The sequence below is a fragment of the Thamnophis elegans genome, chromosome Z (assembly GCF_009769535.1).
Source record: "Thamnophis elegans isolate rThaEle1 chromosome Z, rThaEle1.pri, whole genome shotgun sequence".
NCBI lineage: Eukaryota > Metazoa > Chordata > Lepidosauria > Squamata > Colubridae > Thamnophis > Thamnophis elegans.
Genome location: NC_045558.1, coordinates 92255650 through 92280516, shown reverse-complemented (window position 1 = coordinate 92280516; position 24867 = coordinate 92255650). Strand labels below are relative to the sequence as shown.

At 37.7% G+C, this 24867-nt stretch overlaps 1 protein-coding gene across 2 annotated transcripts in view; it reads right to left on the bottom strand.

The window, feature by feature from the left end:
- Positions 1–378: 378 nt before the first annotated feature.
- The window catches only part of LOC116522989 (sodium channel protein type 4 subunit alpha-like), a 70561-nt gene continuing 46072 nt past the window's right edge, over positions 379–24867 (bottom strand). For both annotated transcript variants that reach the window (XM_032238132.1, XM_032238131.1), the window contains 10 exons: positions 22860–22992; positions 21639–21793; positions 19962–20135; positions 18804–18926; positions 17454–17741; positions 15204–15257; positions 14977–15114; positions 10196–10300; positions 8595–8865; positions 379–2985 (listed from right to left, as the gene is read on the bottom strand). In XM_032238132.1, coding sequence (XP_032094023.1) covers positions 1733–2985; positions 8595–8865; positions 10196–10300; positions 14977–15114; positions 15204–15257; positions 17454–17741; positions 18804–18926; positions 19962–20135; positions 21639–21793; positions 22860–22992 — 2694 coding nt within the window. In that variant the 3' untranslated portion in view covers positions 379–1732. The remainder of the gene's footprint in view (positions 2986–8594; positions 8866–10195; positions 10301–14976; positions 15115–15203; positions 15258–17453; positions 17742–18803; positions 18927–19961; positions 20136–21638; positions 21794–22859; positions 22993–24867) is intronic.

The window sequence follows — 24867 nt, the reverse complement described above, 5'->3', positions numbered from 1 at the left end:
ATTTAATTGTTGATTTCTAACATCCACCCATTAAGTTTGATTACATTCACATAAATCCTAGAGAATACGTAGAACTGGGAGCAATGGCTGCCATTAAGCCAGACTTTGAATAATGGGAGAAGTAAAAAAGGAATCCTGTTTGATTAAGGGACAGGTAGTTAATAGAGGAGGGAATGGGGAGATGCAAACTGCAATTTGAACTGTGAATCAGAATGTAATCCATGCCTTATTCTAAAGCAGAGCTCTTTAAAGGAGAAAAAAGTGGATTGGCAAACAAAAAATGCAGCTTACATTCCAAGATTATATGTAGACTTGAGAATTAGAAAAATTATGAAATTGACAATAAATCCTGAGAACAGATTAGCACATCACATTTGATTTTTTTTTTGTTGAAAAAACAAACAAACTATATTGGTAGTATCTAATTAAAACTTAATTGGACTTCCAGCCACTTTTAACAAAAATCTTTTTAAGACTGCTCAAATTATTTAAATAAAAAATGAATCATATTTAAGACATTGCAGTTTTGTGTTCCTAAACTGTGCTGTTATTTCAACTATTAGTATATGCCATTCATTTTGCACCCATACTGCACATGCTGGAAAGAATCCTAAACCCAAAGTCTATGTCTATTAATATTATTATTTTTAAAGAAGTCAGAGACCCCCACCTAGTTGTTAATATCTGAGCACAAGTACAGATCCTAACTTTCACTGCTACCATCTTCAAGAAAGACATACAAAGAAGAAGGAAATTGCTAAAGATGAATATTTCCCAGCTATTTCAAACTGGATTTAAGACGTACTAATCACTAAGATCCGGCTTTGCATATTTTATTTTCCATAATCATATCCAATTTCTGCATGTGGGCAGAATTTAGCAATGGGCATTAATTTCAGCCAACTGGAAATTTCAGTTTTGACTGAAAAAGAAAGTATATTTCTAGTTCTTATGGCTGAAAAAGAAGTGAAATACAAATAAATGAATTGTCAGAAGCCATAAACTGTTCATTCATACATATATACATACATACATACATACATACATACATACATACATACATACATACATACATTGTTCAGGGATTCAATTGAAGGCTTTCATGCCCAATGATATTTCCAGCATTAGCAGAATAAATTAGTAAAATATTCAGTCTTCTGAAAAATTGCATAATTGATCAGATCAATAACTAAATAACAGTTATTATTGGCACATTTTTAAGCACATGAAGCTTTAAGAGATCCTGGTGAAATTCTACAGAAATGATCTGTTTTCATTCAAAGCTTCAATCTGATTATAATGAATTAAAGACTTTCTTCTTTTCCCCTTTTCTTCCACTGCTTAATCATTCTACTAATAAAGAGTTGATTCTCAACTCATTCGATATAATTCGGTACTTACAATAATCAAAACTGATTCTGGGGCATTCTATGGAACATATGAACTAACATGAAACTAGGATATCTTTTCACCAGAAGAGGAGATGCTGCACATTTACATTATGAGGAAAGAAGGGGGGAAAACACTTTGCAATTTGTGGTAAATTTTAAAAACAAGCAAACAAGCCAGAAATCAGTTGGATTCTGCTTTCAATGTTGAAGTGTGGCGTGAAGTACCTGAAATCTGGCAAAAGAACCTTGTTTGTATACTAAAATAGAAGATGCCAAAAGGATTTTGTGAAAAAAATCATTTGGAACCATACACCAACATTTGTTGTCTATATGTGTGTTCATTATACAGATGACTCTTTTACACCACGTTTGGCATTCTCACTTTTTTTAGTTTTTCCAGAGTCATCTCCCTCCTTGCCATTATTGTCCTGCTCTTTCATTTCACCAGCATCCTTTTTAATCTCGGGGCTGCTTAGTGGCTCAAGTACAGGAGATGGAGCTGTTTCTGGGGGCTTTTCCACTTCTACTTGTGAGCTATACATTGCGTTCATTTTGTTTGCAATCATTCCTTCTTTCTCTGGGGCATTTTCTTTCGGTATGTCCATATCTTGACTCTGCCTGTACAGATATGAGGCCTGTTTCACTGACCGTTTTAACAGATATCGGCGGAATGCTCTTTGGATTTTGATGGCACAGACTTCTTCCTGTTTTCGTTTTAGTGTTGTGGTAATGGGCTCATAAGATACTTTGGAAGGATTTGCAGCCATAAATTTCTCCTCCATTGATTGCTTCAGGGCATCCATTTCTCCAGAGTCTCCCAAAACTTCTTTTGTCAGGGCAAAGAGAATGTCCAAGCAATGTATTTTATCTCCAGGAACCATAGGCAAGTCCAGAGTAATCAGTTTAATTTTATTGGGTTTAGCAATTCTCAGCGGCTCTTGCAGGGTATCCACAAAATCAGAAAGTGTGCTGTAAGCAATAAATTGTGTGGCATCCGGATCAAACTTCTCCCATGTTTCATAGAACATTTCAAAGTCATCTTCACAGAGAGGCTCACTGCTCTCCTCTGTGGCTACATTAAAATTCTCCAAAATGATGGCAATGTACATGTTAACCACAATCAAGAAAGAGACAATGATATAACTGCAAAAAAAGCAGATGCCCATGGAAGGATTGCCACAATCACCTTTCACATGACTGCCAGGGTTCTCCAGATGAGGATCACAATCCGGGGGAACACTGTTCAAGATGGGGTTCAATAAGCCATCCCAACCAGCTGAAGTGGTGATCTCAAAAAGACAAATGATGCTGTTACCAAACGTCTCGAAGTTGAAAATGTCATCAATGCCAGATTCCTTCTTAACATAAGCAAAGTTTGACATTCCAAAAATGGAATAAATGAACATAACCAGAAATAGTAGGAGGCCAATGTTGAATAATGCTGGCAGAGACATCATCAAAGCAAAGAGCAGAGTTCGGATGCCTTTTGCTCCCCTGATCAACCGAAGAACACGCCCAATTCTAGCCAATCGGATGACTCTGAAGAGAGTGGGCGATACAAAGTATTTTTCGATAATATCCGAGAGAACAAGTCCTAAAAGACAGGAAAACATTTTTTCTCAGAATATATCAAAATATCACACCAATTTTCAAAAATCATTATTAATAATTTATTGTAATCACATAAATATTGTACATACAAAATTCCCCCTAATATCAAATTCAACTATAGAGGGACTATCAATCTGAAACAAAAACAGGTTACCTAAAAATATGAGTGGCTTCTAAATATTTGAGAAATACTTTAGATGCAGAAAGGATACAAAAAGGTGCAGAAAATGTGGAAGAAATTGACATGAAATCATATTAAATTATTATATAGCAAACATATATTAAAACAGATTGAAGAATATTTAGACAATACAACTTACAAAATGGATTCAACAATAAAAGGAAACTTTTAATAAGCCAATTACTAAGGAGGAAACAAAAATATAATTCAAAAATGGAAATGCAAAACTCTTCAGGACCAAACAGATTTTTGGAAGTGCACTACAAGATCTTCCAGAAAATTCTGATTAAATCATTACTTCAGGAAATGAATGAAATTTGGCAATGTCAAGTAATGCCTTGTTTCTGGAAGAAAGCTTTAATTTCTTTGATTTATAAAGAGAGAAATTACTTAAGTTTTCTTTAGTTATATAGAGTTTAATGTCTTGAGTCATATTTAATTATACAATGTAGATTATAAACTTTTTATAGCAATAATTGCAAAGAGAGAAAATGGCCTTTAACTGAAGTGATATACCCAAATCAGGCTGGATTTGTTTTGAAGAGATATTAAAGAGATAATATCAGATATATTTTGAATGCTACTGATAATTAAATTAGAAAAGAAAGAAAATGATATTTTTAGATGTAAAGAAACTTCGATAATTTGGAACAAAAATTTATGTTCATGAGTATGAAAAATGATGAACTGTGGCAAGAACAAGAAAGATAAATATATTAAAGGTGGTTCCTCCTTCCTAACAACTATTCACTCAATGACTGTTCAAATTTACAATTTTGTTGAACAAATGGCACTTATGATGGGTCTTTGTACTTCAATAGTTGCATCCCATTGCACCAATAGTTGCATCTACAGTCACATGCTGATGATCTGGGTTTTGGTAACTGGCTTGCAATCATGATATTGAAGCACCCATAGTCACATGACCATGTAATTGCAACCTTCGCTACTGCCTTCCTACAAGAAAAATTGGGGAAGCCAGCAGGGAGTCCCAAATGGTGACCATGTGATGTCACACTTAATGACCTTATGGGATTTGCTTAACAATGGTAATTGAAACTGAAGGGGTACAAGCATTTGTCATTAGTGTTTCTGTCCACTTGACTTGGCAAGGGAAATTCTGGTCCCAATTGCTGTTGCTAAGTGAGCACTACCCACATTATCACAAAAACTTACAACATATGATAAGAAAATAAATTCTCAGAAATCAAATTATCAAAGCAAAAACACAAATTAGAAGTATGTGCAATTGATGTTGCATTATAGTTGTATAACATCTAGAACAGCTGGCAGCCAAGCGTGCATGCACAAACACATACAAAAACTCCATTCTGCACTGGGGATTTTTATCTGCATCCATGCTGGGAAATTGCCTGTCGTGTTCGGGCTTGGAGAGAAGGATCTCTCCTTTACTGTGCTAGGTGCTCACGTGCGCACATGCATGCATACATGCATCCCAGGAGTGGGTTCTTGCCAAATCTACAGTGCTGTTTAGAACCAGTTCCAGCTCCCTCTCCCCGCCCGTCCGCACATCATCAAGATGAAGAGCGAGGAGGAATTATGGGAGTTGAAGTCCACAAGTCTTAAAGCTGTCAAGTTTGAACACCCCTGGGTTTTCCCCCCCCCCTAAAGGGTTAGGGGTGCAAGGGTCTTGTAACTTGACAGCTTTAAGACTTGTGTGCTTCAAATGCCAGAGTTTCTGAGCCAACATTTTGGAGCGTTGTTAAGTGAGTTTCACCACATTTTACACGTTGGCCACGCCCACTCAATCACATGGCTGGCAAGCCACTCCCACCCAGTCATATGGCCGGCAAGCCACTCCTACAAAGCAGGCCACACCTACAGAAGAGGTTCTAAAAAAATTTGAAACTCACCACTGATGCATCCCATTTGAAGTTTGGGGACTTCCCCACCTTGTTTAGCAAGCTGCAAGCTCCCCTTTGGAGCACAAATATTCAATTCTGCAGATGCAGACACTGAGGGACCTCATTGTTCATTTTTCTCTTTAGTATTCCTTTTGCAGTACCTCCCTTTGCAAACTTCCTCTAAGCTATTCCTTGCTGATCCATGATCTGCATCTTACTGCCAACTTGTGGTGCCAGAATGAGGCAAGTCCCCAAGCTTGGAATGATGTGTGTGTGTGTGTATGTATACATGCATGCACTCATGTGAATACCCAGCATGCCAAAACAGAGTTTCTACTCCCCAACCCAGGCACGACTGGCAGTTTCTAAGCACAGATGCATACAAAAGTCCACAAACGGAGAATGTGATTTGTGTTGTGAGTGTGTACATGCTTGGCTGTCAGCAGTTTGGGAAGGCGAAGAGTTTCTGAAACATGAATTGTCCCCACATCTTCTTGTGACTTGTTCTATGCCAACCCAGCCTTGCCCACCCATCTGCGCCCACCCAGCCACATCCATTTGGTCATACCCACTTGTCCCTACCACTTGTCTGTGCCAAGTTGGCAGAGCTGAGTCAGCAGCACTAAGCCTGCCATGCCCAGTCTTCTGTGCCCACCTGGCCACACCCACCCATCTATGTCAATCTAACTGCTGTGATTGTCCCATTCCTCCTTTTCCATGCCTGTGAGTTGGGCTATTTCTGTAGCCAGATCTAGCCTTCTTCTGGAATACCAATAAATCTGTGTTTAAAAAATATCCTGGCTAAAGATTAAGCTTGTTGAAGATGTCATGGAATGAAGCAGGAGGCAATGCTAAGGAAGTCAGCCAGTGCTGCTAGAGAATGGTGGTGCTGATAGAGAAGCCCAAGAAGTCCAGCTCCATTTTTTTGGCATCATTGCTCCCAAAGCCAGAATGGAGTAGGCAAAATAAACTGTAAAAAGTATGAAAGTTCTTGGATGGAAATCTTATAAAGGTGGCAGAATTGGCAATATACCGTGGGCAGAATCTATCTATTCATCTATCTATCTATCTATATCTGCAAAGTTGAAGTGAGGAAAACTAAGGCCTAGAATTAACTGAGCCTTTCAAGAAATGTTTAAAAATATAATAAAAAAAAGTTTCAACATGTAAACAATAAGAAAAACTCAAGGAAACGATTGGTTCACTATTGGGACAAGATACAAGAAGATAACAGGCAGCAGGGAGAAAGCAGAATTGCTTAATTTATTATTTGCTTCTGTCTTTACAAAAAGAAGAAACAGTTCAACCAAACAAAAACAGTACTATAAAAGGCAGATTGAGAATACAAATCAAAATAGGCAAGAAAATGAAAAGGCAACATCTATCTACTTGAGTGTAAATTCAAATCATTAGGACCAGATGGATTATCTTCCAGGTTCTGAAGGAACTATCAGTTCAACAACAATAGCAGGGACAAACCAAGAAAAAATAAGCAGTGGATCTGCTAACATTTAGAAACAAGCAAAACTATTATTAGAAACCATTGTGGGTTTATCCAAAACAGGTCATGTCAGACAAACTTTTTGACAAAGTGATTAAATTACCAGTGAAATGAGGTGTACATAATATATTTGGACTTTACTAAGGCATTTAATAAAACAGATCATAGCATACTTCTTGGTAAGATAGAAAAATATGGAATAGACAGTATCATCACCACATGGATATGTAAGTGGCTGATCAACCGCACTCATTGTGTAGTTTTTAATGGAATTATTTCTACATGGAAGGAAGTATGCAGTATGCAAGGTTCTGTCTTAGGCCCAATACTCTTCAACATGATTAAATGAAAGGATAGGAATTCATAAATGTGCAGATAATACCAAACTTGGGCGAATTGCCAACAACATGCCAACTTTAGAAGAAAGGCTCAAGACCCAGAAGGATCTTGAGAGACTTGAACACTAGACCCTATCCAACAAAATACTATTCAGTGATGAGAAAAAAGACCATTGGCTTACCTGAACAGTCATTCTCAGGGCGCTGTGAGGAGAATCCAAGCGTGGGTTAACACAGCATTTTACATTTAGAAAAGAAAAACCAAATGCAGAGATATAGAATAGATGGTACCTGCCTTAACAGCAATAACTGCAAAATGGATCTAAGAGACCTGGTGGACAACCAATTAAATATGAGACAGCAGTGTGTGACAGCAATCAAAAAATGCCAACGCAATCTTAGGTTGCATTAACCGAGGAACAGTATAAAGATTACATGAAGTGTTGGTATCTTTTGTACTGCGATGGTAAGGCCACACTTGGAATACTGTGTCCAGTTTTGGTCTCCACAATACAAAAAAGATGTTGAGACTCTAGAAAGAGTGCAGAGATCAATAAAGATGATAAATTTCCTGTCAGTGAGAACAATGAATCAGGAGTGGTGAGTGGTCTATCACTGGAGGTTTGAAGAAGAGATTGGGTGGCACTTTGTCCAGAATAGTATAGGTATCCTGCTTAAGAAGGAAGTTGAATAAGAAGACCTCCAGGATCCCTTCCCACTTGGCGATTCTGGTTTAAAACCAGAACTGCTAAAGATAATTTTAAGTGGTGAGCTCTACATTGGTCATAGGATGAAGGCAAAAATATGAAGCTATGACAAGAAAAAATGATTACTTGGTCAGATTTGTCATTTCTTTAGGAAGAGATAAGGAATAGCTCTCAGAGTGATCTACAGACATGGTAAATACAGTAGCAGGATATAAAAAGAATGATCCAAAACATCCCTTTTTAAAGGACGGAAACAGAATGTAGATTGAATTGCAGATCTCACTTATAGTCATGAAGTTTACTAGTTTCATAATCAGAAATATGGATTGCCTATGAACAGCAAAAAAATCCATTGTTATTCTTTTAATAATTGGGAAGATTTGGCAATATTTCTGGAAGTCTCTAGGTAGGAAATCAAATGGATTACCTTTTAGAGGCTGGGTGAAGCAAGAGAAGGAATGGAAAACTCCCCTATCAAGTAATGAAGGCAACAGATAAACTCTGGAATAATTTTCAAAAATTATTCTGCTTGTTTTGTAAAACAGAAATATCTTATCACAACCTCCAACCATCGATAGTATATTCAAGATTTGTTAAGGAGAAAGTGGGAATACCATTTTAACACAATTGTTATTTGGTACAATTTGTCAGCTCAATTTCAATTTCCTTTGTACATAAGCACATCATGCCATTAAATATAAATCTATTTTATTAATTTTTTCAGCTTGATTTTCTCTTCATTTTAGTAGGCACTTTTTAAAATATTCTAAACTTTTTACTTCATGTTTAATATTGTTTTGAAAAAGATTTGGATTACATGATTATTTATTTGCACAGATCTGCTCCAGAAGTTGAGTTTGAGTATGTTGGTTACATAATAGCTTTTAGCTAATTGTACTTATCCTATACCACCTTTATTCCTGCTTTGCTATTTCCACTGTACATACCGTTGATTGAAGTATTTCAGAAACAAATCAGTTATGCTCATATTTGTTCTTACCTACAATGGAGAGAATGACCACAACAAAATCAAAGATGTTCCAGCCATTAGTGAAAAAGTAGTGCCTCAGGGCAATCATCTTGAGAAAACATTCAGATGTGAAGATGATAATGAAGACCAAGTTGATCTGAGCAAGGATATTTATCTTGGTTTGGCTTTGGTCATCTGTTTCCACCATCATTGTTACCATGTTAAGACAAATGAGGATCATGATGACTATATCAAAAGCTTGCTGAGTCACAAAGTCAAAGATCATCCCTTGATACTTGTTCTTCAATAATTGGTAGATATGCATGTGTGTATGACAGAAAGACAGGAAGGGTGCAAGACACATGGACAAAGACAAACATGAAAACGAAAGAAAAGGAAGAGAAATGGAGAAAAACTCAAAGAAAAATGTTGAAGTGCTGAAGGGCTAAATCTAAATCATTTAGTATGCTACCCAAAAGTAAAAATTTCCAATTTTTACTGTCTTGAAGCTACTTGAAGACACAAACATTACTTTTTAAAAGAAGAAATAAGTTTCTTGACTCTGAATTATTTTTTAAAAATAAAAATTCCTAATGTTTTGAGAAAAAACAAGATCACTGTATTGCCCTAGAATCTCATCATTATGCTAAGACCCCTGACTTGTGAGATTTCTTAAGAGCGGGATGGGTGACTCACAGCCCATTTAGTGGACTTCAGAACTTGCTGAGATAATGCTGTTGAACTTTGGTGAGAAAATGGCTAAAGTTGGGCTGTGATACTTCCTGTAAAGTCTAATTCATACAATGTCACCCTTAATATTTCCGAACTTCTACAAAATAAACTGAAATATTTTAATCTCATTATTTATGATGATATCACTATCCTCTAAGACCTGAGCATGGGAGGGAGAAATAATGATTTTAGGAATTACCTGGAATCACTTATAATATCAGTTTGCCTCTGTAAAGACAATTAATGTATAGTACCCACTTCACAACTGCTAGAAAAACTAATGATAATGCTTCTATAAAAATCACTGCAGTAGATATCATGGGCAGAAAAAAGTCAGATGTTGGTATTAGAAAACAGTAGGAAATGAAGAACTTGGAATCTAGGAAAAAGAAACTTGGATGCAAAGGAAAGAAAGAAATAGAAAAAGTTGGTAGAAAAGGATAGTAATCAGTTAAGGGTATATATGAAAACTTGTTAGGAACCTGGCCTCAATACTTTTTTTTCCTTCATGTTTACCTTCTGAAAAATAAACTTCATAGCAGTTGTCATAATTCTAAAGGGTTATATATTAACATATTTTTATGATCCCGAGAGTCTTGTACAGTAAATTCTCAATTTACCAGAGAGCGGGAAAGTTAAAGCAGAATCTCCATTAAATCCAAATGGTATCTTAGGCATGTGCAAAAACACATGGTATGGGAGCTTTTGCCAGTTGTTTCCAAAATCTGCAGCCAAAGTTCATTAAATCAAAAATATATTATCATTTAGTGAGACAATTAATATTCTGACTAGTTAGATTAGCTTTTGTATCTAAATATGGGGCGAAGTGGGGGGTGTTTCTGAGGGGAACAAATTCCCATGGACACTGACCATAGGCTTGGATCGTGAGAATGGCATACCTGGGGTCTTGGAATGGGCTTCACTGGTTTTTTTGAACCTAGTTTCTTCATGGCATTGTAGTATTTTTTTTGTTCCTCTGTCATGAAGATATCTTTGCCTCCAAAGTAAAAAAAGAATCACCCTTATTAGACATGATGTGAAATCATATAGTATTATCATCATCATAATCATTATTATTATTATTATTATGTGGTTAATCTTTAGTGAGATTCATAGCCTTTGGGGCTGGTTGGTAGCTCAACAGCTCGAGTCCTAACCAAGGACCTAGGAATTGTTAAGGTAACGTTGAAGAATATAAGCTGTTCCAAGTAGGGTGTTTTTTTGTAGAATCAGAATGTTCAAGTCTGATAAATGTAAAATTTCCAAATAGCGAGGTGTCACTCTGGGTATTGCTCCAAGGGCTCCAATTACAATCGGGACAACACACAATTTCTTTTTCCACAGTCGCTCAACTTCAATTTGCAAGTCCCAGTACTTTGCGATTTTTTCTTGCTGTTTATCTTCAATTCGTGCATCTCCAGGTATTGCAATGTCAATGAACCATACTTTTTTCTTTTCAACTATTGTTATGTCAGGTATGTTGTGGGCCTGCCAGTCTGAATTCTGAAGTCCCACAAGATCTTGACTTTCTCATTCTCTAAAACCTTCTGGACCTGAATTGAATTGAATTGAATTTATTAAATTTCTATGCCGCCCTTTTCCCCAAAGGGGACTCAGGGCGGCTCACAACCCAAGTCAAGGGGGAGGGTACAAATAAGGAATAAAAAGATAGACAAAACAATACCATAGTTTAAAAGCACACAACAACCATACCATTCGAGGGGGGGACAAGACTCATTAGCCCCAGGCCTGTCGGAATAGCCAGGTTTTAAGGCCTGGAGGGTAGTGAGGGTTCGAATCTCCACGGGGAGCTCGTTCCAAAGGGCCGGAGCAGCCACAGAGAAGGCCCTCCTCCGGGTGGTTGCCAGACGGCATTGGCCAACAGATGGAATACGGAGGAGGCCTAATCTGTGGGATCTAATCGGTCTATTGGAGGTGATCGGCAGCAGGCGGTCTCTCAAGACCTGATGTTCCAAGTGATTTTTGCTGCACTCAAATTCAAACTTTTGGCACAATTTCCAGTGAATGATCTTAGCAACGTGGTGATGGCATTGTAGGTAGTCAGTTTGTGAAATTTTGCTGCACCCACTGAGCAAGTGGTCAACTGTCTCATCTTTCTTATTACAGAGGTGACATTTGCTGTTGGTGGTAACATGGTGAATTTTTGCCTTCATGTAGTTTGTGGCTAAGGCTTGTTCTTGAGCTGCCAAAATAAAGCCTTCTGGTTTTTTTTTCAGTCCTCCTGATCTTAACCAGTTCCAAGTTAGCTTTTGGTCAGCTTTGCCTTCAATACTTTTCAAATATTGGCTATGCATAGCTTTTTCAGCTCGCTTCTCAGTTATTTCTTTCTTATATTCAGCTTTTGACTTTGTTGTCTTTAAAAGGCCTCCTTTATTTACTTCCTTAATCATTCATTATTCACTTTTCTGGATGTAATCATTCAAGCTGTGTTTTTCTTCTTCCACAGTCTGTTTTACTTGTAGGAGTTCTCGACCACCCTCTGCTCTTGGCAGATATAATCAGTCAATATCACTTTTAGGGTACAAAGCATGATTCATTGTCATAAGCTTCCTTGTTTTTCTGTCCATCTGGGTTCAGTCAATTATTCCTGCAGAGTATCGAATCACAGGTATAGCCCAGGTATTTATGGCTTTTATGATGTTTCCTCCATTCAATTTGGACTTTAATATCTTGCAAATTCATCAAATGTATAGGCCATCTATAGTTTCCAGGATCATTTCCTTTTTCTTTATCTTTTTGGATCAAAAATGTCCTTTCAGTTGTTATCCATTCATCATTTTCAGGTGTTTTTAAGATCTGGTTCATTTGGGCTGCCAATCTTTTGTACACACTTGCAAGTGCCTTTAACCAGAAGCCATGTAACTCATCTGGTCCAGGTGCACTCTAGTTCTTCACTTTTCTTGACTGTCTTTGCATCATTTCTTTTGTTATTTTCACATCTTCCGTTTTATGCACTTTAATAGAATCCTCAATCTGTTAAAGTGCATAAAATTGTTGTTGTTGTTGTTGTTGTTGTTGTTGTTGTTATATTTTATTCATTAAACATGAAACTCAGTCAACTGAACATTCAAAAATGCATCACAAATACCATTGACTGATGCTAATGGTTGATACAGGTTGCTGCCAGTGTCCTAGGTATCAACAAGTACCTTCTTAAAATATACAATATTCCAAGTAGCTCAGTTTTTTGCAGTTCTGCTGGTGTTATTGCAGGAAATTGCAATTTCTTGATGTATCTTATACATTTTTTGGGACATGATACCAAATGCCCCGATGACAATGGGTATCACTATTACTGTTGTTGTTGTTGTGGTGGTTGTTGTTGTTGTTATTTAATCTTTAATTCAATTCATAGTCTGGGGCTGGTAAAAACTTAACAGTTCAAGTCCTAACCAAGGACCTAAGAGCTATTAAGGTAACGTCTGAGTATATAGGCAGTTCCAAGTTTGGTGGTTTTTTTTGCAATGTCAAAATATTCAGGTCTGGTAAGTTCAAAATCTCCATGTATCTAGGCAGTGCTTTTGGTATTGCTCCAAGCATTCCTATTACTATTGGTATAACCGTTGATTTCTTCCTCCACAATCGGCTCAACTTCAATTTGCAAATCTCAGTATTTCATTATTTTTTTCTAGTTGTTTCTCTTCCATTTGTGCATCACTTGATATTGCAATACCAATGAACTAGACTTTTTTCTTATCTACAATAATGATATCAGGCATGTATGTGGGCCAGATGTCTTTCTGTTTGGATTCAAAAGTCCCTCAAGATTTTGACCTGTTCATTTTCAAGAAATTTGTCAATTTGGTGTTCCCAGTCATTTTTGCAGCATTCGAACTCAAACGTCTAGCAAAACTTCCAATGTATGATTTTGGTAACTTGATCATGACATTGTAGATAATCAATTTGTGAGATTTTGCGGCAGCTACTGATAAGGTGATGCACTGCAATAAGATACTATTTTTCTTGTTGCATAAGCAATGTTTGCTGTTGTCACCAACATGTTGCGTTTTTGCTCTCATGGAATTGGTTTGTAGGGCTTGTTCTTGGGCAGCCAAAATGAAGCTTTCCATTTCTTTCTTCAGCACTCCTTATCTCATGTTAGCTTTGTATCTACTTTTCCTTCAATGTCCTTTAGGTATTGACTGTGAATAGGCTTATTCTTCCAGTTACAAACTCAATACTCATTGTTTCCTTTTGATATTCTGCTTTCAATCTCGCTGTTTTCAACAGTTTCCTTTGTTCATCTTCAGCAGATGCTCTTTGGCTTTTTTTAATGTAGTCATTTAAGCTATGTTTTCCCTTTTCCATAGTTTGTTTCATTTGTATGAGTCCTCTTGCAGTACAATCGATCAATATCATTTTTTGGATGCAAAGCATGGTGCATTGTCATTAGTTTCTTGTCTTTTGGTACAAATTATCAACTTCTAGCTGAGTCCAATCAATTATTCCAGTTGAGTATCATATTACAGGCACTGCCCAGGTATTAATTGCCTAAGATATTTCCTTCACTCAGCTCTGATCTCAATATTTTCCAAACTCCTTTTATGTATTTTGTTGAAGTAGCTTCCTTGACTTGGTTGTGGAACAGGTCAGAAGCTTTCAAAACTCCTAAGTACTTGTATCCTTCTGGTGTTACTTCTTTTATCAACTCTGCATTATCAAATTTGAATCCATTATCATCAACAATTTTTTCTGCCTTAACAGCAATTGTTGCATCTTTTCAGTGCAAATTGTTTTCCCTTCTTAATTGTTTTATTCTTTCCAATTTTCAAGCCCAATTATTCAGTAATAACATAAGATGCTGCATACATTAGCTGATTTGTCTGAGCTAATGTTTCTGTTCGAATAGTCTGGACAGCTTCATTCACATTCTTCAATAATTTAGCCAAACGTCTCTTGCTAACTTGATCAGTTTTGGCAATCACTCATCTTCCAGTTTCCTATCAACTCCATAGCAGAGGGAGCCGAGTGCTATATCATATTAGCCATAGTATTCGATGCAAGTTTTGTTGATCCAGGCAACATTTGATCCAGCATATAATTCACTTGATATGTTTTCACCATAGTTAAATGGGTTTGTAGCAAGCAACCTGTTTCCAGAACCTGTCAAAATTGGCTGAATACTATCTCTGTGCTGCATGTCTTACACCACAGCTATAGTTTTCAGGACAGGTTCTTAGGCTCTGGGAAAGCAAGGTGGGCTTCAATCTGATCCCTGAAACTTAACTATAATTCAGTTATTCAATTTGCAGTTACAGGCTCACAGATTATTCACAGCAATCTGGGAATCAGTTCTAAGTAATGTTTATAAGATTATTCCATGCTTTGCCTAGGGCAGCTGTAGTGTATTCAGTTAAAATGCTTGGAAAATAGAGGGCAATCTTTATGGAAAATCAGAACCAGCATTTAGGGTTCCAGAACTGGCCTCTGCCATGGATAAACCAAACCACTAGAAGGCTGCATTGTACCCTTTTTATCATATGAAGAACAGCCAAAAGTAAAATATTCTGGCCACATTGAGTAGTTGCAGGAAGCATGCAATTTGGGTAATTTGATTGTCTGTACTATTGGTAAAAACTTTTCCAAAACTACTTATTTGAAAGAGAGCATATGCCTTTCGAAGCAAAATAAATAAATAAAACAAATTAAAGATACTTATCTTTTTTTTTTGCTGGTTGAAATTGTCAATGATTACACCAATAAAAAGATTGAGAGTGAAGAATGACCCAAAGATAATAAAGATGACAAAATAGATATACATGTAGAGATTAACTTCATATTGAGGCTGTTCCTCCTGCTGGAAAGGCAAAGGAAGCAATGAACTCCTTGTTAATTCCTCCATAAAAGCTTCAGAAGGGGCAAAGAAACATTGTCTTTTCAAATTACCTCACGGGAGTCAACAGCTGCATACATGATGTCCATCCAGCCCTTGAAAGTGGCCTGCAAGGAAAAATAATGCAGACACATTCATTTTGATTGAGAACAGAGCAGGGGTGAGCTTCAAAAATATTAGCAAGGGGTTCTCTGCCCAATTGGCGGGTGGCCACGGCCATGGTGGCCGTAGCCTAGTTGGCCTCCTGCACCACGGTGGGGGGCGTTTTTGCCCTCCCCTGGCTCCGGAGCTTTTCTTGAGCCTCCAGGAGGGTGAAAAGGGCCTTCCCAGGCTCCAAAGGCCCTCTGGAGGCTGGAAGCGGTCCCATTTCTGGCCTTCTTGAATTTCCGGTAGGCCTATTTTTCACCCTCCCTGAGTCTTCACACACACCCTGTACTTACCTACATCCAAAATGGTCCACATGGGGACTCCTGGGAGGGGAGGGGCATGGTGGACAGGGCCAGCCATGAGTGGGATTTGGGGGTTCTCTGAATTGCACAGAATATTAGCTAGAGGTTCTCCCAAACCCCTGTGAACCCCCAGCAGCCCAACTCTGATATAGGGGACTGTGAATTTGTAAAAACATATAACCCAGGTTGGAAGTTACATCTTTCATTCTCTTTTTCTAACTTTTTAGGGGGGGGAAATAAAAAAATAGAATTGTCTTGTGAAGAGAGAATATGAAAGGATGAGGACAGCCATGTTTATTTAATCACACAACTGTCTTTGTTAAGTGAAAGGAGATTATATCAATAGCAATAGCAATAGCAGTAGACTTATATACCGCTTCATAGGGCTTTCAGCCCTCTCTAAGCGGTTTACAGAGAGTCAGCATATTGCCCCCAACAATCTGGGTCCTCATTTTACCCACCTCGGAAGGATGGAAGGCTGAGACAACCCTGAGCCGGTGAGATTTGAACCGCTGAACTGCTGATCTAGCAGTAGCCTGCAGTGCTGCATTTAACCACTGCGCCACCTCGGCTCTTGAATATCAACTTATTCAGATATTCCTTTTAATGAAAATTAGAACTATCTGCTAATATATATTGATTGAGCAGGTACAGGACAAACAAATATGTTTTTTCTGAATAATTTGGATTAGTTTGTAAAGAGGAATTAGAATAGAATATGTTTACATCAGCATGTAATTTCTTCATAAAAACAAATAAAGTAGAAACTCATCTTCATTGGATTGTAATTATCTTTTCTGTACAATGTAACTGGCTGGAACTCATTTCTGAATGTGAACCCTTCATAGTGGAGGTAGTGGGGGTGAGGATATATGATACAAAGTGTTCTGAATAATGGTAGTTTCAATGAGGGTAAAGAGTAAACATTATCATTTCTATTTTAGAGGGGGAAATAGAAATCATTCTGAAGGAACAGGAGATTGCCCCCCCCCCCCTCCCAAGCAATATAGAACTCCAGAATGTAGAAATAAAACCATAATTGAAGGCTGGGTTTTTCCCTGATCACAAAAGCAGAGAAAATTTGGTTTGGTTCAAGAGAAATTAGGGGAAGATAGTTTAAATCAGGAGAAAATGTAGGAAATTAGTAGGAAAAAATACAAATTAGGGAGGGATAACCACAGGAATCACCAAAATTAATCTCAACGCATCCTTACACTGATCACACCAAACAGTTGGTGATTGTTCTATAATAATTCTATAGACCAGTCTTCTGACAGAAATAAGCATTCTCATCAAATCAGTCAAGCTGAAAGTTAGTGGGGACAATCTTAATTTGGAATACAACATATCAAAACATAGAAAACTCTCTCAGACAAAGGTATTCTTATAGTGAAATATTGGTGAAGTGCTTTTTGAAAACCCCAAAAGACAAAGAATTGAATCAGACTAACTAAACCAATATTTTAATATTTGTGTGGGGAAGAGACATTAGAAATTCCATGTATTAAGAAAAATCTACTAAAATAAATGCCATTGCAATAAAAGGCTCTGGTCCCCTCTCTCTGCACATCCAGATCAACATGCTGTTTCTTCTCTGCAGCATCTCTCTTAGGCCCAGGTGTTCTAAACACTGAACTGGACGAAAAACGAGTCAAAATAATTTGGGTTCAAACTACGTTTTTCTTCCTGGAAGAAATCAATTTATTGGCCAGGATTAAATAGGTCAAAGGGCCAGCTGAGAAGGATAGTTTTAGCCAGTGCTTTAGTTGACAGTTTCTCATATGAGCCCCTATATAAGAAAGACGGGTTCCAGCTAAAATAGAACATTTCCTAAGGGAAAGCATGCTTACTTACCACTTGCAAAAGGGAGAGATAGCCTAATCCCACATTGTCAAAATTGACTTTGACATTGACCCAACGGACATCAGTGGCATTTTCAATATTGATAAGGTTGATGCAGTCACTTTTGTTGTTTACATGTTCGATTTCAAAGAGATCACCTGTGGTGGTATTGACACAGCGATAGTACTTCCCTGCAAAGAGGTTCACCCCCATAATGCTGAAGATGAGCCAGAAGATCAGGCATACCAAGAGGACGTTCATGATGGAGGGGATGGCCCCCAAAAGAGCATTTACAACCACCTAGTATCAGGAGAAAGAATCTACTCAGGATTTAATAAAAGTAGCTCAACTTCAACACTTTTCACAAATGCATTATATGACCTGTTAAAAAGATGTTTTTGGTTTCTATTGTGAATTAGATTGGAGATAATAAATTCAAGTTAAATTTATACTAGTGCAGAAAAGGCACTAAGATAGAATATTAACATGACTATAGACATTTCAATTAGTGCCAATATGTGGGTTCATTTGCTATAGACAATTCTGAGATGTGAGTAGTCTATACATTTATTAAAGCAAGAATCAAGAGAACTGGTTCCTAAAAGATCATAATAAATAAATAATTGCATAATATTTTATAATCTAATTTAAAATAATATTATAATAATTAAAAAAATAAGTGTAACTCTCAAGGATCTCTCCCATTGCCTGGAGGGTGTAATGAGCTATGAGAATGGGAGAGAGGAGGAAGAAATGCAGCCAGAGCAATGATCAGACAAGAATTATGTTAGCCACAGAAGGAATAAGGGTGGAGGAATCGTTTCAGGAGGGACCCTTCCTTCTTCTTTGGAAAGTAAAGGCAAGGGACGGGACAAACCTGACTCTTCACCCAGGCCACTTGCCATGGTTTTTTATTTTATATCAGGGTTTTTTGTAATTTCTTTGTTTAATGTTTTGAGCTGTTTAGAGTCATTGAGAGTTGGGCATCATCATCACTATTACTACATCCTCCTCCTCCTCACAATCCTCATCAACATCATATTTTCCTGGAGTGACTGTCTCCAATTTTCATCTCCATATATTTATAATATTTAGAATAGTCTTGGATTGTGATCATTTCTCAGAACAAAATAGAACTATTCTATTTCTATTATTCTAACTTCATTAAAGAAAGCAAAATGTAAATACAATGGAGAAAAAAATGGTAACCTCTGCGGCAAATCAAAATACTGCAAATGCTTTCAAGGCAGGCTTGGGCTTTATTTCTATTTTCTATAGGAATTATATTCATACCCTCTGAAATTCCCATGGCATGGAAGGAAACTGGAGAAATGAAATTTTGGATTGTCATGCCACACTTACTCTCATGCCTTCAAATCTGGATAAAGCCCGAAGCGGCCTCAATGCTCGGAGTGTCCTCAGGGATTTGATAGCTCCCAGCTCTGAATAGCCTAGCCAGTTTGCTGTTAAACTAATTAGGGAGACCTGATTAAAAAGAAAATGAAATAGTTAGTAGTAACAAATGATAAAATTATAGAAGAAGGAATATAGTCGCATTTCTTGCACATAGGAGCATCTGGGTCAGATTTCCGGAATCCCCTAAGCTACATGATGCTTTAAGTATAACCATGATAAAAATATGTCCTGGCAATATATTGTTTTAGGCCATTTTCCCATGATGTTGCCTTTATCTTATGCCCAGCCCATGAAAGAGACAGTTATCTTTAGCTGTACCAATGTTAAAACATTGTATGCTTTAAGCAGACAACATCCAGTGTTACAAGACTGTGTACATATACAGTTTGCCATCCATTACACTGATGGAAGGAGAGTCAATGATCAGGAGTAGACTCTTTCAGAAGGATGCTCAGTAGCATCCTTATAGTTCAGATTCATTCATACACATTTCCTGCCTCCCTTCCAGGTTAGCTATGTCTAAAAATTTAATAGCTGGGGAGAAAAGCAGTTTTGAACCAAAGTCTTTCAGTTCTGTGCAAGAAGAAATAAGCTATATATTTTAGCATTCTACTGGTTATTCTGTTCCACCAGATGGTGTCTTGCAATAAAACCCACACCATGATTAGTGGAAGATTTCCTGCCAGTTGGTAAGATCCTAAAGAAGGTGGCAAAGCCAGTAGAATTAAATAAGTGATTGGCTGATCATATGCTGAAAATCATAAACAAGACAACATCATTCAGCAGCCATTCAAAACAGATTCAATAGAGGCAGTATATGGATCATCAATAGGAACATCAAATTACAAGATAGCATAGTTTCCTGCCAACTTAGTGGTGGATCAATAGCATTTTAATTTAGCTATGGGAAAAGAATCTGGTTCCTGAATTCATATCAAGTGTCCTTAAATATTTATCAGAAGGAAGCTGTTTCCTCTTATTTTGAGGGCTAAAATTTGAAATGGAACCTAACGGAATCACATGATTAATCAGATTGAATGCAAGACCAAAGGGATCTTTGGGAATCTTTCCCAGATTGCTTACTTCTAGAAAGCTGCAACTTACATCAACAATGAGGAAGTCCAGCCAGCACCAAGCATTGGTAAAGTAGACCTTGAATCCATAGGCTACCCATTTAAGGAGCATCTCAAGAATAAAAACATATGTGAAGATCTTATCAGCATACTCCAAGATGGTGCGAATTGTATGTCTGCGTTCTATGTAGATATCTTCAAAAGCCTGAAAGGGGAATTAAGGCGGAGTAATGTTTGAGACCTCTTGACAAGACATAAAAGCAGCAAAAGCAGCCACAGTCTAAGTGGTTTTTACCCTTCTGGGCATAACCTTGTATTACTGAACAGGAGATGTAATAAATATGCACAAGGATTTGGACATTGTACAGATAGGTGTAGAAATATGTAGAAAATTCCTGGGAATCCCATCTTTCCCAGGGACCATTTTGAATCCTGATGTAGCCTCTTCTTGATTTCTTACTACTAGTTGATAAAATTCTACCCAACTGCTTTATTAGCCATGTAATGAACCATAATAGTTTGTTCCTATAAGAAATCTGAATCATCAACAAGCTAAATCTTGTTAAATATTATTTGCAGTTAATTGGTGCTACACTTATCAAGGAGAATTGCAGAGCAAGTACTAAATTCTGAACAATGTCTTGGGGATAGTCTGACTTACTCAAGATGAAGACTCAGCTTTGGCTGGTAATGGTTAATTTTTGAAATTCAATCTCAGTCCAATAGAACTGGTTGTTTCAATAATCTTTGGAATTTAGTAAATTACATTTGACCTGGAAGAGGACATTATGACATGAACTGCTAACCCAAGTCTCTCCAGAGTTGTTGCTTGCTCTCTTTAGACTACTGGGTGCATCTCAAGGAAAGCCCATGATGCTAAATGGTAAAATGACTTAAGTCTATTCCTAGTCATACTAAGTTTTGGAGACAAAATCTGAGTCTACAGTTCATTGTGTATGTTATCATCTTGGAAATGCCAAATCACAGAAGTTGGTCACAGTCTCAGTTTAACATTCTTCCATCTGCTCCATTCAAAGACAAACTATAAGAGGAAGATAGTCTATGTGACTCAGGATGATAAGAACAGATAGATAAAATGAAATTTTATAGTGATTGACACAAAAGTTTTATTAGAACTTTTTCATAAATCTCTCTCTGCAACCCAGATTAATCAAGTGACTTTTTTACTTTGGACCCACAGTTTACTAAAATTTTGCAAAACAGTCTGTAGAATATGGTAACAGGTAACTGCAGTAAAACTAATAATCTCTCCCTCTCTTCAAGTGTAACGTAAAGAGTAATCTGCTCTGGCTTTCATGCATTGCATTATTGTATAGCTATTTTAATTCTTGTAAGCTATTTTAAGTGATGGCACTTAGCTAGAATAAATAGTTCAAAGAGTTTATTTATTCTGGGAACATAGAGGCACTGGAGCTATCTGGGGGCAGCAGCCTTTCAGTTACACTGAAACTGCCTTTCTGGAAGAGACTGGATCACCAACATGATCATAAACATAATCTGCTGGATCCAATTGATTTGTGTTATTATACCTCAAATTGAATTCACAATGGTACTTATGGAATCTAATAAACTAGGAAGATTAGCCTATATTCTTAGAAGAAGCATATTATGAAAACAATTTAAAATCACTCTCATTCTAACTTGTATTACTGTAGGGGAAAATATATTGCAAAAGAGAAACGCTCACCAGAGCACCACTGCTAAGGAGAATCATGAAGATAATGAAGGTCTCAAACCAATTGTGTTCTACAATTTTGAAACATGCTTTCCGAAGATTCCACCACTTCGCTCCCTTTTCGGTTTTGATATCAACATACAGGAAAGGACACCTTTGAACACAGGCTGCAAGGGAAGAAAGAGTGAGTCATTTAACATTGCAGCTGCTCTACCTTGTTCTAAATCTATGCTGTGAACTTGAAATTTTCATTCACCGCAAACTACAGACATTTTGTTGTTTCCTCATATGCTCTTAATGCTGACCACACAATTTGGGACTCCTTTATCATAGCAGCAAAGGAATTTAGAACAGAACAGAATATAATAGAATAGAAGCAGAGCACTTTATTGTAAAGTGTGATGGACACATGAGGAATTTGTCTTCAGTGCAGAAGCACATACAAACAACAAAGTAATATAATCCTAAAATACCAATAGCAGTAGAAAAGATGAGCAGTAGAAAAGGTAGTAGAAAAGATGAGAAGTATAACAGTAATTATTCTTAATAATTAATACATAATTAGAATTATGTACATGTTGGAGCACTCTTTTTTCACATGTGCTGGAAGAGAATATTTGAAAAGTACAGAAGAGTCGCCTTGCTGCAAGATGGGTGATAAAAATTTAAAATCAATCAATCAATCAGAATAATAGGGTTGGACATGACCTCAGAACACCTCTGTTCAACACCCTGCCCAAGTCAATAGGGGTCTATGACAACTCATTGCAGTCAAGTGAGTATGACTGGGTGGGCACGGCCATCTAAGCACTGCCAGGTGGGCGTGGCTGGCTGGGTGTGGCCAGATTGACATGGAGGATTAGGTGTAGCCAGCTCGGTGTGACTGACTCAGGGCGGCTGACTCAGGATGACTAAGTCAGCGTAGTTAGGTGGATGCACCAGGTTGGGGATGGTAGGGGGAAGTAGGACCAGGTGGATGCAGAACAAGTTGCCCTGGGCAACTTGGAGTCAACCTGGCACCCTGCCAGAAGAAAAATCGCTCAGAGATGTGCTGGGAAATGGGAAGCAGGAAAGCAGCAAAATTTGAAAGGCAAGGGGTGGATTTCCCACCATCGCCCCCACTTGCAGAAATGTTCCGTTTTTTAATCTATTATCTAACGTGTTAGCTATTTTTCTCCAACTTGATGTCATCTGCAAATTTGATGAGTGGAGCTTGTTTTCTGACCGTGATACCTTCAGTGAAGCATTCCTCTGGATCGTCATTCTCCATATTTTCTTCAACTTCTGCTTTCTCCTCCGAAGGATCTGGAGGCTTATAATCCACGGTGCTGCATATGGATGAATCTGTTCCATCAGATAGTGGTTTCTGAAGACAGCAAGAGAACAGCAGATTAAACCTTTGGTTCATTTTAGGAAGCAAGAGTAAATCTGTCCAAAGCGTTCGCCATAAATTTAAGAATGATTGTACTTAATGGTTTGTGTTGGGAGACGAATAAAAAGATAATTAAGCATATTCTGAATATCTGAGATTATGTGTGTGTGTGTGTGTGTGTGTGTGTGTGTTTGTGTGTGTAGAAAATGGACACTGTCATAATTAACATCAAGTTTCATATGAAATTGTTACAGTGACTTATCTGTGAGGAAGACACTCACTGAATTTTATCCAGGATCCAGTGAGTTACATATAGCTACTTCTGAAGGCAAGAGATTATCCTGCAGATTAGATTAGAAATTATTTTATGTTTTTATCGTCCTTAGGTTAGAGAATTAGGCCATGTTTCTAAGTTCAGAGGAGGTTAACATTAAAAAGAAAGGCCAGATTAACTCCTTTTACAAATGCATGTTAATAAAAGAAGTGTAATTATTTATTCTTATTCATCTCAGTAAATAGTTCATTATTGGAATTAAAGAACATGATTTTATATTTAAGATATGGAAACATCTAGAAACAATGAAACTCTACCAGAGTTTCAATACTTGTGACAGAATAAAGAAATAGAACACTCTGTCTTGTTGTCCAGACATATGCTTTATTCTTATATTTTGACAAAGATAGGAAAAGTGCTGCTTTCAATTGATAAAAGTGTTCAGTTAAAGAGATAAGCAATTGCACTTGCATAGAAGCTTTCTGGGGAGAAGGGATGCATAAATGGGGCTAATGTGTTGGCAGGAAGTTTGTTTGGTGCTAAATTTGGATAGCTGGTGAACCAGGATGAATGCTAGATAGCTTTAGCTGTTAAAGACTTGCTCATTCTAAAGTGACCCAGGATAAGACCACGGAAGCACTTCTGAATTTGGGGAGACCACTGAGAAGAAAGGTATGGAATATTGTGGTCTGGAATGTGTCTACTTGGCCCAGATGGTCTAAAGCAGAGGTGTCACACTTGCAGCCTGTGGGCCGGATCCAGCCTGCAATAGGCCGCGGAGTTGGCCCATAGGGCCACCCTAGAGACGGCAAGGGACCAGCCCCTGCCACCCTGGGCCCCTGCTCTATATCATTCTAGACAAGTGGCTATCCAGTTTCTTCTTAAGAGCCTCCAGTGATGGAGCAACTTTCATTGAATAATTGTTCTCATTGTTAGTAAATTTCTTCTTAGTTCAAAATTGCTTCTCTTTTAAAAGGCTGCCTTAATTTTTTTAGATCTAGAGAAGGCCTTTGACATGAATTGGGGCTTTATGTTTAAGGTATTGGAAGAAATGGACTTTGGAGTAAATTTTATTCAAGGAATTAAAGCAATCTACACGTCACAGAATGAAAAAAATGTCATAAATGGTGATTTAACTAATCCATGTACAATCCAAAAGGATACAAGACAAGGATGGTCTACATCCATGCAACAATGTTGAAAGAATCTACTTACAAAGGAAAATAGGTGGGTGCACAAGACCAAGCTCTAAAAACAAATGCATACAAATTCAGAATTGAGAAGTCACCAACAGCAGGAGCCGGTTGCTGCCGGTTTTACTACCAGTTCGCAACTCATGCATGCGCTGTTCAATGTAAATTGTTCTTTGCACATGTGCAGAACAATTTACAGTGAACTGCACACAGGCAGGCAGTAAAAATCAAAATGGCAGCGGCCCAGCAGCGGCAAGGGAACCGGTTTGGGTGCGTGGCAGGCCTAGGTCGCTGCCAGTTCTGCGACCCAGGCCTCAATTCCACTACCTGTTCGGCTGAAGCAGGCCAAACCAGGAGCAACCCACCTCTGACCAACAGATAACATGCCACCACTGCAAAGAA